Source organism: Electrona antarctica (genome assembly GCF_951216825.1).
Source record: "Electrona antarctica genome assembly, chromosome: 21".
NCBI lineage: Eukaryota > Metazoa > Chordata > Actinopteri > Myctophiformes > Myctophidae > Electrona > Electrona antarctica.
In genome coordinates this window covers 8,430,661-8,448,684 of record NC_136802.1, presented here as the reverse complement: position 1 = coordinate 8,448,684, position 18,024 = coordinate 8,430,661, and the positions used below count along the sequence as shown (strand labels likewise).

At 45.1% G+C, this 18,024-nt stretch overlaps 1 protein-coding gene across 6 annotated transcripts in view; it reads left to right on the top strand.

Moving 5' to 3' along the window:
* The window catches only part of clcn3 (chloride channel 3), a 73,613-nt gene that overhangs the window by 40,963 nt on the left and 14,626 nt on the right, over positions 1-18,024 (top strand). For all 6 annotated transcript variants that reach the window (XM_079491035.1, XM_079491031.1, XM_079491033.1 and 3 more), the window contains 10 exons: positions 2,390-2,550; positions 3,443-3,542; positions 5,125-5,312; positions 7,380-7,502; positions 11,201-11,407; positions 11,688-11,768; positions 12,934-13,186; positions 13,650-13,942; positions 15,550-15,736; positions 17,437-17,835. In XM_079491035.1, coding sequence (XP_079347161.1) covers positions 2,390-2,550; positions 3,443-3,542; positions 5,125-5,312; positions 7,380-7,502; positions 11,201-11,407; positions 11,688-11,768; positions 12,934-13,186; positions 13,650-13,942; positions 15,550-15,736; positions 17,437-17,835 — 1,992 coding nt within the window. The remainder of the gene's footprint in view (positions 1-2,389; positions 2,551-3,442; positions 3,543-5,124; positions 5,313-7,379; positions 7,503-11,200; positions 11,408-11,687; positions 11,769-12,933; positions 13,187-13,649; positions 13,943-15,549; positions 15,737-17,436; positions 17,836-18,024) is intronic.

The following is an 18,024-nucleotide window of genomic DNA, read 5'->3' as shown; positions in this document are numbered from 1 at the left end:
AAGGCACATATAGGCTCTAATGCAGCCTGACAGTGAGTCGTAGGTTCGAGGCTGATGATCTTTGCTGAGTGTCACTACTCGTCTCTCTCTCTCTCTCTCTCTGCTTCCTGTCTCGCTCCTGTATACTATCAATAAAGGCAGAGACAGTCCAAAAACGTATAAAGAAAATAATATCAGGATATCTGAGGTAGGGTGAAAACTATAGTCTTATGGGAAGGAATACGGCCTACAGTATAAAAGGCCTATAAAGAATACAACTGTTTTCCATTAATGGTACGGGATTACCAAATGCAACATTCCCTGCTACATGTTTCTTGCTTTAGAGATCGCAGAGCAAGATGGCTACAGCAGTGATGTTGTGTTATGGCCTGTGATGTTTTCCACATACAGTAACAGGCAGAGAAGACAGAGCCCCAAGGCTACAACTTTGTGTGTGTGTCTTTATACTCTGTGTAGTGTACTGTATTCACGTTTATGCTACCGTCTGTTGCCTTTGTGACACGTGATGGAATACCGGTTAGTGGGGCTGATGTTTGACAAAATCAAACTTTTTTTTTTACCAAATACCTATTGATATTGTCACTGGCAATAATACTGTGAAAATAATAAAAATAGAGAAAATGGTCGATTTACAATCTCACAATGCATCAAGTTGTGAGCTTGTAGATAGGCTATTTAGCTAGGCAGCTTACAAGATATATTATGATATCTAAAATCACAGACGATACCTAGTCTCATATCACAATATCGATACTACTAGTTAAGCCTAGTCATGGATGGATGGTTCTCTGTACTATCTACAGTACTAGTTACGTACAGTTTGAGTAGCACTGAGCTATTACTGCCTATAATCTATTCAAACATCGGAGGACAGTTTTGTGTTATTGTGCAAGTCACTACTTGTATTGCATTTTTTAGCATAAGACCATGACATCGTGGCCCAAACACACAGTGCTACTTGTTAGTGCACGGACCTCACCATATGCTCCTTGTTGTAAGCGTGAAGCCCACAAATTTGAATCAGACTCCTGTCTTATTGTCTAGCATGTCTCCTCTCTGCCCTTTGGTGTCCTGATGTCTCTCTATAATACGCTAATATCTGAAATGAGTTCATTGTATGTTTTTATATGTCGAGAAACACTGTTTTAGTGATCTTTAATTTTAAGAGCAAAACATGCACGTTAGGCTGTAATTAGCCTACTTCTAGTTCTTAAGAACTTGACTGTAAAATGTATAACAGACGAGAGCCAAGGTTTTGGGTCAAAAGTACTGTTTATTATCATGTAACCAGTGACCACCACATATTGCTTGCCATGCTTTGGTGTAATACAATGGTACATACTATCTTTTATACTTTGTCGTATGCCAGTGACGTGTAAAGGTAGGCTTTTATAGTTGCTATTTTTGAAACATTTGAAAAAATAAGTAACTGTTACGCTACAATTTCAAAGAAATCACACAACCATGGGAACCTTGGGGCTTTGTACTAAGACTATTACTAAGTAGTGTAGTGGTCTTTTCACTGTGTGACTTTGAACTTTTGTCATTTTGATGTATTGCCTCAAAAAAAGAGCAGCCTAAGCTAAGAAAGAACAAGGCCAGAGTGGAAATAATACAGTAGAACCTCATTTGAACCTCGGAGAAGGAATGAAAGTGTTCATTAGACCAACCAAGTCGTCTACTTCATTTATACTATAGCCACCAGCAAATGACCTTCACCCCTGGCTTGCTTCATTTATAGCCACCAGCCAATGACCTTCACACCTGGTTGGATGTTGCATTTTACAGCTGTATGAGTCACACTGTGTTCCATGACCTTAAGCCTTGAGTCTTGCTGATGTGCCAGATCAAGGTCAAGGTAAGGTCAAGGTAAACTTTATTGTCCACAAGGGAAATTTGTCTTGGGCTTTCACCCCAGCTACAGCCACACATAAAACATCAATGACAAACAAAAATACATTACAGAGGAAGACACAACATTACACATGATGTGGATAATCTAGCCTCACACAGTTACTGAGATACTTGAGACAGCGAATGAATGAATGAATGAATGCACCGTGCAGCACTGAGGTGACTGTCTACTCTAGACCAGTGGTTCTCAAAGTGGGGTCTGGGGACCCCCAGGGGTCCTTGAGGGAGTTCCAGTGGGTCCCCAGCTAAATGAAAGTTTGGAACCAAATTACAGGTCTGTAACTCTCTGAGAGTGTACAAATGGAACCAACCCCCGACTCCCCAGTTTGTGGGGGTCGGGGGTTGGTGTGTCCATGTATACCTGCGATTTTTGAAAACTCTTGAACATTTGTGCAAATACCATTATTCATAATGTTCTCATTAATCCTATAAATCCCCCCCTCTCCCCCCTCCCCCCTCTCTCTCTCCTGCTCAGCATCTAACTACGTCATGTCTAACGGGGGCGGGGTTGCCAGCAGTACCACCCACCTGTTGGACTTCCTGGAGGAGCCCATCCCGGGTGTGGGGACCTATGATGACTTCCACACCATCGACTGGGTCCGCGAGAAATGCAAGGACCGCGAGAGACACCGCAAGGTGAGGCTGCAGCGAGTAATCGCAATCGAATCGAATCTATTATTCAATTTGTTGACAACTAATCTGCCGATTTATCGATTATGAAAAATAATCGTTCGTTGCAGCCAGTGACGTCATCTCTGTGGGGGCTTTATTCTTTATTCAGATGGATTAGCTGCCACCGAAGTAGCAGCTACTCTTCCTGGGGTCCATGACAAACAATAACACAACACAATAAAAAATAACACTGCACAATAAAAACAGGTGCAATATTGAAAAAAATACATTCATAATACAAATGCATTTGAGACAAATGTAAGAAAAATACAGAGAAATAAAAACACTAAACAAGACTGCGGGGCTCGAGCCCCCATGAAGAATTTGTAGCACGCACGCACGCACGCACGCTCGTACACCCCTAATGGTACCACATCAATTTGTCCACAATGGAATTGTGGACAAAATCTTATCCAACAACAAAATATTCTGTTTTGGATCTGTGAGGCTAAATGTCATCAAATGGTGATGAGGTCTGTGGCTCAAATGCCCAATAAATAACGGGCCTTGATATGAAAAGGGTTGAAAACCACTGTTCTATAATCAAAGTCAAAGTTGTACGATTTGTCACACACGTTACCGCAGTGAAATTTGTTCTCTGCATTTGACCCATCTCTTGGAGCGGTGAGCCGCAGCCAAGGAGTAGTGAGCTGCAGCCGGGCCGCGCTCGGGAATTATTTGTTGATTTGATCCCCCAATCCAATCCTTGGATTGGGTCCCATTTTTACAGTCTTTGGTATGACCCGGCCGGGGATCGAACCCCAACCTCCCAGTTTCAGGGTGGACACTCTAACCACAAGGCCACTGTCTGGTAATAATTCTTGTTTTTCTTTTTTCTTTGTGTGCATGCATGTAGATTAACAGTAAGAAGAAGGAGTCCGCATGGGAGTTCTCCAAGGCCATGTACGACGCCTGGTCTGGATGGCTGGTCGTGACACTCACAGGGTTGGCCTCAGGTAACACGCACGTGCCCACACATACTGTACACACACGCATGCACGCACGCACGCATGCACGCACGCATACAAACACACACGCACGCACGCACGCAAGCATACAAACACGCACGCACACGCACGCATACAAACACACTGTACAAACACACTCCCCATATCAATCCTGTCGGTGATTTTTCACAAGCATGTCCTCAGGTAACACAAACATTGCCTCACTTCCTCTGATACACACACACAGTAGACGGGTTGTCTCTCTGCCGTTATCTGTCTAATGCAGTTTTCCTGCGTACCAATGTTTATAGGGTCGCCATTCTAACATATTTCAAAAAGTATTTCCTAAAATAACATTGAATAAAACTCTTACGGCAGGCGTGTATGACCTGAAACGGCAACCATCTTGAAACGGACGAGAGAAAACAAACAAACAACTTTTGGAAAAACGGTCATCCGATCTCCATAGAGTCCCATAATAGTCGCGTTCTTTAGCAGAGTTTATCTCGGAATTAAAGCTCAGATTTGGTGAAATGAGATAAAGTATGATCTTCGGATGGCAATAAAACCCTCGCGCTACGCTCCGGTTAGCATATTATCGTGTTGCATGCTAGTTTAGGACCCGATTGAGCGACGGACAGGATGCGACTCTTACTTCCGGTTTAAGATGGCCGGTCACATTTGTAGTTTTTGCTTGGCAAGGGCTACAGAGGTGCCCGAAAACATGCCAGCAGGGAATGTGTTTTAATCCAGAGCGATTTACAGTAAGCAAGAACATAAACATGGTAATACATCAAATACATAAATATAGTCATAATGAATCATACGTAAGCTAAGAACCTAAATGTATAAAGAAACTATACGTATACACTAGAGAGTGCTATGTCTACATAAAATGCTATCTAAGTTACTTAAGTTTAGCCTTTGAATACGCCTGTAAGGTCGTCAAGGCTAGGGCAAGTGCTACGGGCTGGAGTCACAACGCGGCGCGATGCGTTGTGAACGTGTAGATCTGCTATTGTCACTAGTTTCGGTCCCGGGCAAACGTCTAATTTCTCTTGAGTCTGGGTCTTGAGATAGAAAGTTTGGGAACCATGTACTGGTCTAATGGACCTCTCAGCGCACAGATCTGACAGCACACGCACACACGCGCGCACACACACACACACACACACACACACACACACACACACACACACACACACACACACACACACACTGGTTATTTTAAATTGGAAGAGTATTTAAAATGGTCCTTAGTAAGGACCATTTTAAATACTCTTCCAGACCATTCATGGAAGATGGCTCTAAACATGTAAGGAAACATGTAAGGACTCCTTACATGTTTAGAGCCATCTTCCATGAATGGTCTCAGAAATGTCATAAAAGCAAAGGTTAATGCCTCAACCTGTGATTTATTCAACTGGTTGGTTGTATGTAGCCAGCTATGTTGTATTTACAACAGCAGCAACACAGTTTTAGAATGATGACACCTAAACATCATAATTACGTTTTCAGTCATGAGATTTTATTTTCCTTTATTCCATGAGCACATTTCTCAAACCTTTTTCTCCTCTTCTTGTCCAATCAGGTGCTTTGGCCGGCCTGATTGACATCGCCGCCGATTGGCTGAACGACCTGAAGGAGGGTGTGTGTCTGAGCGCCATGTGGTTCAACCACGAGCAGTGCTGCTGGACGTCCAATGAGACCACGTTTGAGGAGAGGGACAAGTGTCCCCAGTGGAAGAGCTGGGCGGAGCTCATACTGGGACAGGCTGAGGTAGGAGCACGCACGCACGCACGCACGCACACACACACTTTTACTCCACTACATCTCAGATCCAAATATTGCACTTTTTCTCCATTTATTTGACGGCTTTAGTTACTTTTATTTGTAGATTTTGATTATTACATTAACAACTTCAGCCCTATATACATTTTGGCCATTTGAAAATACTACGATCTAAAGCTCACAATGCGTCGTAATTGTGGTTTGTCATTTCGACCAATGACAAAGCTTCTAGGAACATGGCCCCTAGATGTGTCACAGAGACAAAATTTGTTTTGGGAGCGTTTTACTCATTGCTGGCTGTCTAAAAAAAAACAAAAAAAACAAAAAGGGTAATTAAAAATGTGACATATTATTGCTTATAGCAGCTTTAACCCTGCAAGACCTAAGAAGATTTAACAGTTTGCAACCGACACAGGACTTGCATATAAACCCTTTGTATTGAGAAATAAACAACTTTTCAAGTCAGTTTCAAGTATTTTAGTGAAGCAATTCAACCCACATAAACAAACAACTCACTTCATCACAGTTCATAAACCCAAAGGTCAACAGTTCAGAATGGTTGAAAATAAATAAAAGAAACAAAAGATATATTCAGAAACTCCTAACACTGGGGTTACATACGTAACCTTCAACCACGTGAATTCATTTGATTTCAACCCGGCCGGCCTTTTCAGCGCACAATAAACCTTCACAATCCCCTTCCCTTCCCCAGTTCATAGATAAAGAAAATAAATAAGACTCGTACCACGGGCTTGTCCGTGACCGGCAAACAATGAATTCTCCAGATCCAAAAACTTCAAAAAGATAGCCTTTGTCACGCAACACGCAATGCAACGAGTGTGTCAAAGAATGAACCGTGCAGGGCGGCTTTTAATGTCTCCCCGAAAACAACAAAACAAGCGCCTGAAATAAAATAAGTGAAATACCACCGCTCCGTGCCGTGCGTGACAGCCAACAGAAAGGGGGGACTAGGGGACAGAGGGTGTGTAGAGGCCAGGATCACATTATAATTGACACAGGGGTGAAAAATGGGTTACAAAATCGTGGGATAAAAATTTAGAAGAAAAAAAAAGGTCAAAGAAAGATCAAGATGCGGGGCAGCAGGGATTCGTCAGTGGTTTATGATCGCCCGCGTTTGAGGGTTGCAGCTCTGTGGGGAAGTTGTCTTCAACAAGCCCGAGTCACCACTATATCGGACTAAACACAGACACGCAGTGAACTAACACGGTGAAAATCGAGGGACTGGCTTCCTCGTCCACACACCCAGGTCCAACGCTGAACGAACGTCCACACTCGCACACCAGGCGAAATCAACAGGGCATTTCAAACAGTGAGTGACAGGCGTCAGGAACAGGCGGCTCGGGGACCATTTCGGGCCGTCACAATGCGTTAATTGCGTTAAATATTTTAACGCAATTAATTAACTAAATTAATTAACGCCGTTAATACGATAATGTTGACAGCCTTAATACATTTGCAAGCTATCTAGAAAAAGCCTGGGACCTGAAAAAAGCCATGTACAGCCAGTAAGGGATATATTAATATTATGTTATGTTTTGTTTTGCTTTGATTTGTTGCTTTTGAATTTATGTTGTAGGAATGTAGGCGATCAGCAATGCCGATAATAACCAGTGTAATAAGTGTATATCTGAATAATTGTAACTGTATGAAAAGGCGTCGGTATTGATACTTTTAAGTAAAAGTTGTGAGTACTTTTTCCACCACTCAATTTTCTTTTTACGCAATAAAACAACGACCTCTGCATCCACGGGATGCACTACTGTACTGTTTTGTATTCTAGTTTATTTTGCTAGCTTTAGTTATAATAATCATTTCTTTTTCTGTTTCTGTATAATCATATGAAATGGGAGGTAAATACTGCAATTTGTAAAAATGGCAAAATATGACTCGACCTAACGTCATTGAAGTGGGACTCATAAAATGTCCCTGGTTGGGACTCATCTAAAAGACCATCCCTGCATCCCGGGACTCATTACATTGAAAACCTATTTACATCACTGACCACTGTATTGTTGTCCTGTTCTCGCTCCGCAGGGCCCAGGCTCATACATTATGAACTACTTCATGTACATCTACTGGGCGCTGTCCTTCGCCTTCCTGGCCGTGTGCCTGGTGAAGGTGTTTGCCCCGTACGCCTGCGGCTCGGGGATCCCCGAGGTAAGGTCCATGCCAGCACTCACCTTTTCCTCTCCCATCCTGTCCACTACTAGGCTATCCCTGTGGAAAAACAAAAGGCTGCTTGGCTGTGGCTGTCCATTTAATTGCCAGTGCGGGGAGGTTATGCCAGTGGAAGTGTGTGTGTGTGTGTGTGTGTGTGTGTGTGTGTGTGTGTGGTGGTTTCTGATTCTCTCATGTACTCTGATTTACGAAGGCTAAGTAGGAAAATAGGTTAGTTGTCTAATCCGATCCCTGCTGGGTGCACCCGTACCTGTGTGTCTGAGGCGGACGGTAGCCTGGGCAGCATTCCATTTGGAGTTTGTGATCCAGTCAGGACGTTACGTCGTGTTGTAGTCATTGTTTTGTAGTCACCGGGCCAGAACCCTCAATCTGGAACTTCCTTTCCCTCAAACCGGGAAGAAAAAATAAAGCGTGACTCGTTCTCTCGCAGCTTGTATTGGGAAGGCATTATTCTTCCGGTTTGAGGGAAAGGAAGTTCCAGATTGAGGGTTCCAGCCTGATGACTATACAAAACAATGACTACAACATGATGACGTAATGATATCATCCGCTCCCAACACGGCAATTTAGTAACACAGACCAGGCTTTCCTCCAAGGTGGAAAGCCTGGTGATGCGAGGTTAGGAGGAGATTTGTAAATCTCTGCATCAAAGCATCCGCTAAATGCCTCAATTGATTGTAAATGCTCTCTCTCTCTTGCTCTCTCTGGAAAGCAAGTGAATGGACCCGAATAGCTACTGTGGTCTATTATTATATTACACAATTCCTAAACAGTTTGTGTTTGTGTGTCTGTGTGTGTGTAATTATATCAGCTTGTTTTGTAAAGATGAGATGAATGGTCCTGGACTTGCAGTTTGTGTAAATAAGACTGATGGTTTATTATTAAGCATATTTACATCATTCTGTAATGATGGGTCGCAGAGTCATACTGTGTAATGTTTATCCCATTTTGGGCGGGAACCCCTTTTGGTGTTTTAAACATTATATTATGCTTTAGCTGTTGAAAAATTGCAGATCTACGAGCTTGTAGATCTGCTATTTTTGAAAAATTGTGTCACAAATCTTTGAATATATATTCTTTCAGAGCGAACGGTTTTAACTCAAATCTTTGCTTGTGGGGGTGGTTCCTTGAAACAACATATTTTCAGATGGGGGTCGGCGGCCAATTACATATAATTTTTGGGGTCTTTGACATGAAATATTGAGCACCACTGACATAGAAATATAGGTTTTTCAGAAAACTTGTAGGATTTCGAAGACATTGTTTTAATTTTGATGTCGGGTCTAAATGGGTTAAACAATATGTGTGCGCAGACTGCCCACAACATGCCCCTGGTGAGCTGATCTCAAGATCCCACATACGCACAAAAAAATTTAACTGATCTAATTATGTGATTTAAATGTCACACGGGCAGTCAGTCAGTCAGTCAGAGGGACAGACATGCTCGGAAATATTATCTCTCATCTCTGGCCTGGCAGAGATAAGATCATGACCCCGAGGATATTTTTCCACTTTGGCATGTTTTGGGCTAGATGTTTCTTTTTCCAACAAAGTGCTTAGTTGTGCTCAGTCATGTGATAAAAGCACTATCTCTTTTTTTCTTTTAGACCGTTTCCGCTTCTTACTCCGTTCTGTCTGGAGTACAGCCCAGTCAGTCGCTGCAACACAGCTTATTCATGAGTTTGCTGTGTAGAGTATTGATTTGTGTCCTGGTGTCGACTCGGCCTAAACGTGCCATCTATTGATTCTCTGCCAGGTCTAAGGTGCAGCACAGGAAGTAGAGTGTCTGAATCTTTCCAGACTAATGCTGGAAATGTCAACGGAAATGAAAAGATATTGATGATAATGGTTTCAAATGTATTCATACCTGACAGCTCATATTATAAACCCCCAAAGTCACACAAGTTTTATTTTATTTTTTTCCCAGCTGAATGAACAAAATTATTTCAGGCGCCGCTGTATTGAAATGGGGTTTTGTCACAGTTTGGATGTTGCAGCTCTGTTGACGTTTTGGAGATGTGTGTAATTTGCCCTTCGCTAAATCTCTCCCCAACCCGTTCTTGTTAGCAGTGAGGAGACATGGCAAGCTGTCCTTGTCCCCCATTGAGATGCTAAATGTTAAATGATGGGGATTTCTCCATATAAATTATGAATCATTTCAGTTGAAAGAGCTTCAAAATGTCTTCTAAATCTACTCAACAAGGCCTGCAGTAGGCTTTGAACTGGATAAATGTGCGTGACATTATTTCAATAAACTAGAAATATGAGGAAATGACAGAGGGAGAAACGGTATCCAACATCAACATTAACGACCGTTCGACATGCAATGCACGGTCAGACTACGGTGATTAGTATTATTGCCATCACCTGGGTGGATGAGTCGTGTAACTTTCCCAACGTTAAGTTGTGTATGTGTTCAACCACACAGCCATGCAAAATAACACTGACAGCTATGAGGTGATGAAGATTTGCCCAGCTTAGCAAAGGTTGCTAAACTACATGGATTGGCATTCACTCTGACAATCGCCTTTTGGGTTGTGAGTTTAGCGAAGGGATAATTGCAGTCGCTGCATGAGTGTGGATAGCTCTGTTGACGCTTTAGAAAAGTGTGCAATTGCACTCTCTCTGAGTGTGGAGAGCCATTTTGAAGTGAGTGTTCTGAGGCTTTTGGAACATGGCCTTATGTTGCCATGGGAACAGCAGTGTTGGAGAGGGATATGGAAGAGTCTTCCCCTTCTTCTCCCTCCTACCAATCTCACCTCTGCCAATCAGTGTTGATTTTGTCGACTAAAAGTAAGATGAAAAATGTCCGTCGACTGCCTTTTTTCGCTGATGAAAACTAAATGGAAACTAAATGAAAACTAAGCTATGATGACTAAAACTAAGACTAAATATATCGACAATTTCGTCAACAGATAAAAACTAGACTAAAATGTTAGGAAGGGACTAGTGGACAAGAGATCCATTATAAGTCATTTTACAATTAGTTGCATGCTGAAAATAGCCGATCTACAAGCCCACAACGCGTTTCGCTGCGACGCGTTGTGAGCTTGTAGATCGGCTATTTTCAGCAAGTGAAAAAACAGTCATTACGACGGCATCAAGGCCCGCCAAATACATTTTGTTTGACTAAATCAACTGTAGATTTACAGTAGTCGACTAAAATCTTATGATATTTAGTCGACTAAAACTAGACTATATTCCGGGTGACTAAAATGTGGCTAAAACTAACTGAAAACTATTCAAGAGACTATGACTAAAACTAAAATCAAAATTTGCTGCCAAAAAACAACACCTCTGCCCATCCCTCCTTCCCTCCCTCCCTCCTTCCTCCCCTCCCTCCCTCCCTCCCTCCTTCCCTCCATCCCTCCCTCCCTTCCTCCCTCCCTTCCTCCCTCCTTCCCTCCCTCCCTCCCTCCCTCCCTCCTTCCCTCCCTCCCTCCCTCCCTCCCTCCCTCCCTCCTTCCTTCCCTCCCTCCCTCCCTCCCTCCCTCCCTCCCTCCCTCCTTTCCTCCCTCCCTTCCTTCCCTCCCTCCCTCCCTCCTTCCTTCCCTCCCTCCCTCCCTCCTTCCTTCCCTCCCTCCCTCCCTCCCTCCCTCCCTCCCTCCTTCCCTCCCTCCCTCCCTCCCTCCCTCCTTCCCTCCCTCCTTCCCTCCCTCCCTCCCTCCCTCCCCCAGATCAAGACCATCCTGAGCGGGTTCATCATCCGGGGCTACCTGGGGAAGTGGACCCTGATGATCAAGACCATCACGCTGGTCCTGGCCGTGGCGTCGGGCCTCAGCCTGGGGAAGGAGGGCCCCCTGGTGCACGTGGCCTGCTGCTGTGGGAACATCTTCTCCTACCTCTTCCCCAAGTACAGCAAGAACGAAGCCAAGAAACGAGAGGTGAGAGGAAGGCTGCAGCCCGCCACTAATTCCATATAAACCAGGGTGTCTTTCAACAGGGCGTCTGGGTGTGATAGCATAATTGTGCATTTACATAGCGCTTTTATCCAAATGAGGCACTGCCGCACAGGAAATTTGCCACTGCCGTGTGCGTGCGTGCGTGCGTGCGTGCGTGCGTGCGTGCGTGCGTGCGTGCGTGCGTTGGCACACACACGCACGCACACCTCACCTGTGTTTTGGTGTTGATCTGTGCTGAGGTGCGTTTGTTTTGTCCACTCAGGTCCTCTCTGCGGCCTCAGCAGCCGGTGTGTCGGTGGCTTTCGGAGCCCCTATAGGAGGAGTGCTGTTCAGCTTGGAGGAGGTATGTAATATGTAAGTCTCTCCAAGTCTGTCCACATCAACGGGACGACATCATATACAGGGTTCCCACGGAACTCATGAAATTCCTGGAAAAGTTTTGAAATTAGAAATAACTTTTTCCAGTACTGGAAAAGTTTTTAAATGAATTGCATTTTTATAGCGCTTTTCCAAGTGCTCAAAGCGCTTTACAATGGTTCATTCATTCATACATTGGGAGGTGAAGCGGCGAACAGTCGACGCCAGCGTCCTCACTTCCCACATTCACACACCAATGGTGGCAAGCTCACACCGACCAACTCATTGGAGGCAAAGTAGGGTTCAGTATCTTGCCCAAGGACACTTTGACATGGAGGAGCCGGGATTCGAACCGCCGACCCAGGGATCATTGGACGACCTGCTCTACCTCCTGAGCCACAGCCGCCCAAATTAAATGGATCAAATGGAATTTCCATTTGGTTCCATTTGTACACTACAGAGTTAAATTAACATTGATTTTACAATATAAATTGGGGGTCCCAGAGATAGAAATGCCATTAAATGGGGGGTCTGTAGACTAATGTACGTCAAACTGGGGGTCCTTGAAATTAAATGGGTTGAGAATCTCTGCTAGAGCTGTAAAAATCTTCTCTTATGGGGGTCCCTGGCATATCTTTTCAAATGGGGGTCCGCGGGCTAATTAGTGTCAACTTAGGGGTCCTTGGCATGAAAACGTTTTGGGAACCACTGGGCGGGAACCCATTTTGGTGTTTTAAGCATTTAAAGATTTCAAAGATTTGCACTACATTTTCGCGATTTATCAAAAATAGCAGATCTACAAGCTCATAGCACGGCACCGAGTGCCGCACTATGAGCTTGTAGGTCTGCTATTTTTGAAAAATCGCGAAAATGTAGTGCAAATCTTTGAATATATATTCTTTCAGAGCGAACGTTTTTAATTCAAATCTTTGCTTCTGGGAGGTCCCTGGAACTACATATTTTCAGATGGGGGTTGGAGGCCAATTACATATCATTTTTGGGGTCCTTGACATGAAATAGTATGAGAACCACTGACACAAAAACATAGGGTTTTTCAGAAAACTGTCAGGATTTAGAAGACATTTTGTAGAATCGTCCTCGGGTTTAAATGGGTTAAAACTCTGCAACCCCCTCCACCCTTCTCCTCTCAGGTGAGCTACTACTTCCCTCTGAAGACGCTGTGGCGGTCCTTCTTCGCCGCCCTGGTGGCGGCGTTCGTGCTGCGCTCCATCAACCCGTTCGGCAACAGCCGCCTGGTGCTGTTCTACGTGGAGTACCACACGCCCTGGTACCTGTTCGAGCTGATCCCCTTCATCCTGCTGGGGGTGTTCGGGGGCCTGTGGGGCGCCTTCTTCATCAAGGCCAACATCGCCTGGTGCCGACGACGCAAGTCCACTCGCTTCGGTGAGGGAGGCTTCTCTCTTCTCGCTAGAACGCCCCGATCGATGCCGCGGTCGTGGACCCCTTACGAGGGGTTCCATTTTACCCTCCAAGAGTTCAATTATTGTTAAAGATCGGCATTACTTAAGTTAATTTACAAGAAGTCTACACTCTACACAATTAGAGAATGTAGAAGAATTGTTATTTTGATCGTTTGCCTGTTATCTCTCCTAATGGTACCAACATCAATACAGCATGGAATTGTGTACATGTTCTTTAGTTCAAGATTCAAGACTTTATTGCCATGTCAACAGAGTTGATTGGAATTTGTTTCAGTGCACTAAAAACAGACAAAAAGACAGGCAAATCAGAGCAGTTGTTTGAGCCTAATTATTCAGAGAAAATGTAAAATTACAAAAACATCTTTGTCACCTAACCAGACCTTTAACTTTTCTGATCCCATCTGCCTCCCCCCCCCCCCACCCAGGCAAGTACCCGGTGCTGGAGGTGATCCTGGTGGCCACCGTGACGGCGGTGGTGGCGTTCCCCAACCCGTACACTCGTCAGAACACCAGCGAGCTGATCAAGGAGCTGTTCACGGACTGCGGCCCGCTGGAGTCCTCCCAGCTGTGCCAGTACCGCAGCCAGATGAACGGCAGCCGGGCCTTCAGCGACACGCCCAACCGGCCCGCCGGGCCCGGCGTCTACTCCGCCATGTGGCAGCTCTGCCTGGCGCTCATCTTCAAGATCATCATGACCATCTTCACCTTCGGCCTCAAGGTGACACAACTATGAGCTATTAAACCTACCATTCTGGACGGGAACCCCTTTTGGTGTTTCAAGCATTATGCTATACTTTAGCTATTTTTGGAAAAAAAAACGTTAAAATGTGGCGCAAATCATTGAATATATATTCTGTCACAGTGAACATTTTAACTCGTGCCTTTGCTTCTGGAGGGGGTCCCTGGAACAACATTTGTCAGATGGGGGTCTGCGGCCAAATTCAGATAAATATGGGGGTCCTTGACATGGAAAAGGTTGAGCACCACATAGAAACATAGGTTCTTCAGAAAACTGTCATGATTTAGAAGACTTTTAGAATCGTCCTCAAGTCTAAATGGGTTAAAGTATGAAACTGTGATCTATAAACTATGAAACTATGATCATCTTCAAGATCATCATGACCATCTTCATTATGCAGCTATGAACTCTGATCTATAAACTATGAAACTACGGTATGATAATCCAATGTTTCATTGCACTGTGGGCATAATGCTTTCTTTTCTAAATCGTTTTAGTTTATAACGGAAGCCCAAGGGCAAGTATGAATGTCATCAAGAGATTTTATGAAAAGAGTACAGCCTTCAGTGGTCAAGTGTAGTCGGTTACATATAAGGAATAGGTTAGACCGCTCTGAAGTATCAGTGACTCAGAGGTAAACAAACATATACATTTCAGAGATCATAGTGAAAAGACATAATGAAAAGACTATGTTGTGCAAAACAGGCCCCTTCAAGACAAAAGAAAAAAAAATCCTCTCTACTTACTATTATGACAACAGGTGCGTCGGCGACAAAGCAGCAGACTGCAGACATGTAGAGAGGGAAGGAGACCCGCACACTGTCACTTGCTGGTTCAAGAGCTTTTTATTTAATGTCAAATACAACGTTTCTGTCTTTCGACCTTCCTCAGGCATGATTCAGAATAGGCTGACATGTCGCTAAATAAATTTCATAGGTATAGACAACCAATCAGAAACGCATGTAATCATCTTAACACTCCGAACGCCCAGGACGAAGTTTCTATTAGTAACGCCCGACGCTCAGGACGAAGTATTGTGAAAAGAGGAAGTTTATTGATACGAGAACAAATCGCATGGCTGTATAGCCCAGGCGCGCCTCCTGGGCTGTCCTCGGTGACGCGCAAGAGTGAGGCGTCATCGAAAAACTCCCTCCTCTGTTTAGCTGATGAAAACGAAAATCTTAAAACGTTCATAAATCGCGATCTAAATCATCCCGTCTTTTTCTGAAAAAATATCCTGTGTTAGACGGCGCTCCGCGGTCCAGTCGCTAGTCTCGATAGATTTATTCTTGTCTCCCGTTGTTGTCGATCGACTCTCGAGTGCTGTGGCTATTGTTAGCTGCTACACAACATCATGAACTTCCGGCCGGTCCGTCCGGAAATGGCGTCCGTGTTTATAAATCGACTGGGCGCATGAATGTAATGGATTAAATAGTTCCGGGCAATTAAAGTGTTAACAGATAGCAGCTGCATAGTACAGTCATGTGACTCTTAAAGTTACAGTGCTTCTGTGACATTCCTCAAATACTTTTGAAAACCTTCTATGAAAGTGTATAATGACCACAGTATATCAACCCCCTGGTCAGGTTCCGGCGGGCCTGTTCATCCCCAGCATGGCCATCGGGGCCATAGCAGGCCGCATCGTGGGCATCGCCGTGGAGCAGCTGGCCTACTACCACCACGACTGGTTCCTGTTCAGGGAGTGGTGCGAGGTGGGAGCCGACTGCATCACCCCGGGCCTCTACGCCATGGTGGGGGCGGCCGCATGTCTGGGTGAGACCAGCCAAACATATTCTATTAACACATTCAGACTGCATCACCCTGGGCCTCTACGCCATGGTGGGGGCGGCCGCGTGTCTGGGTGAGACCAGCCAAACATATTCTACTATATTAACACATTCAGACTGAATCACCCCAGGCCTCTACGCCATGGTGGGGGCGGCCGCGTGTCTGGGTGAGACCAGCCAAACATATTCTACTATTTAACACATTCAGACTGCATCACCCCAGGCCTCTACGCCATGGTGGGGGCGGCCGCGTGTCTGGGTGAGACCAGCCAAACATATTCTACTATTTAACACATTCAGACTGCATCACCCCAGGCCTCTACGCCATGGTGGGGGCGGCCGCGTGTCTGGGTGAGACCAGCCAAACATATTCTACTATTTAACACATTCAGACTGCATCACCCCAGGCCTCTACGCCATGGTGGGGGCGGCCGCGTGTCTGCGTGAGACCAGCCAAACATATTCTACTATTTAACACATTCAGACTGCATCACCCGGGCCTCTACGCCATGGTGGGGGCGGCCGCATGTCTGGGTGAGATCAGCCAAACATATTCTACTATTAAAGATACTCACATTCTGGGCGGGAACCCCTTTTGGTGTTTTAAGCATTATGTCATACTTTAGCTATTGAAAAATAGCAGATCTACAAGCTCATAGCGCGGCACCGAGTGCCACGCTACGAGCTTGTAGATCTGCTATTTTTGAAAATTTGTGACAATGCGGCGCAAATCTTTGAATATATATTTTTTCAGAGCATTTTTAACTCAAATCTTTGCTTCTGAGGGGGTCCCTGGAACTACATATTTTCAGATGGGGGTCGGCGGCCAAATACAGATAATTCTGGGGGTCCTTGACATGAAAAAGGTTGAGAACCACTGACATAGAAACAGGATTTTCAGAAAACTGTCAAGATTTAGAAGATTTTTTTTTAGAATCGTCCTCAGGTCAAAATGGGTTAAAGATACGCCATTCCAATGGGTTACATGCACACAGAATAGCTCTTCGTACGTACTTCCCTACTTTACAGGTGTTACCGATGATACTAATGAACTTAAAGCTCTGTTCCATTTAGTGTGAGGTGGGTCTCAAACTTTTTAATTTCAAGGACACTCTGAGAGTGTACAAATGGAACCAAATGGACCCGTAAGGGTCTCTGGAACAACATATTTTCAGATGGGGGTCTGCGGCCAAATATACTGTATATCATTCTGGGGGTCCTTGACATTAAATAGTGTGAGCACCACTGATAAAGAAACAACAAACAGAAAACTGTTAGGATTTAGAAGACATTTGTAGAATCTGTTCTCAGGTCTTACTCTTAACACATTCTGGGCGGGAACCCCTTTTAGTGTTTTTAGCATTATGTTATGCTTTAGCTATTGAAAAATAGCAGATCTACAAGCTCACAGCGCGGCACCGAGTGCCGCGCTGTGAGCTTTTGAAAAACCTTTTCAAAAACCCATGAAAATGTGGCGCAATTCTTTGAATATATATTCTTTCAGAGCGAACGTTTCGGGGTCCTTGACATTAAAATGTTTGAGAACGACTGACAGGAACATGGGTTTTCTAGATAATTCTACAAAGACATTTGTAGAATCGTCCTCGGGTCTAAAATGGGTTAATATGTTTAAAAAATACCATCTTTCCTCTGCCCCGTCGTCGTCGTGGTGTCCTCCTCCTCCAGGCGGCGTGACCCGCATGACCGTCTCCCTGGTGGTCATCGTGTTCGAGCTGACTGGTGGCCTGGAGTACATCGTGCCCCTCATGGCGGCCGTCATGACCAGCAAGTGGGTGGGCGACGCCTTCGGCCGCGAGGGCATCTACGAGGCGCACATCCGCCTCAACGGCTACCCCTTCCTGGACGCCAAGGAGGAGTTCACGCACACCACGCTGGCGCGCGACGTGATGCGGCCGCGGCAGAGCGACCCGCCGCTGGCCGTGCTCACGCAGGACGACCTGACCGTGGAGGACCTGCAGGCGGTCATCGGAGACACCAGCTTCAACGGCTTCCCCGTCATCGTCTCCAAGGAGTCCCAGAGGCTGGTGGGCTTCGCGCTGCGCAGGGACATCACCATCGCCATAGGTCAGGCTTTTGATTGATTGATTGAATACTTTATTGGCAGAAATAAGTCGGTAGTGCTGTCGCCTCACAGCTAGAAGGTCCTTGGTTCGACTCCCGCTGGGGACGCTGGGGGCGTCCTCTCCCCTCCGCGTCATCAGTGCCCATACCCGAGGCGGGGTTGGCGAAAGGGCCTTTCTGTGTGGAGTTTGC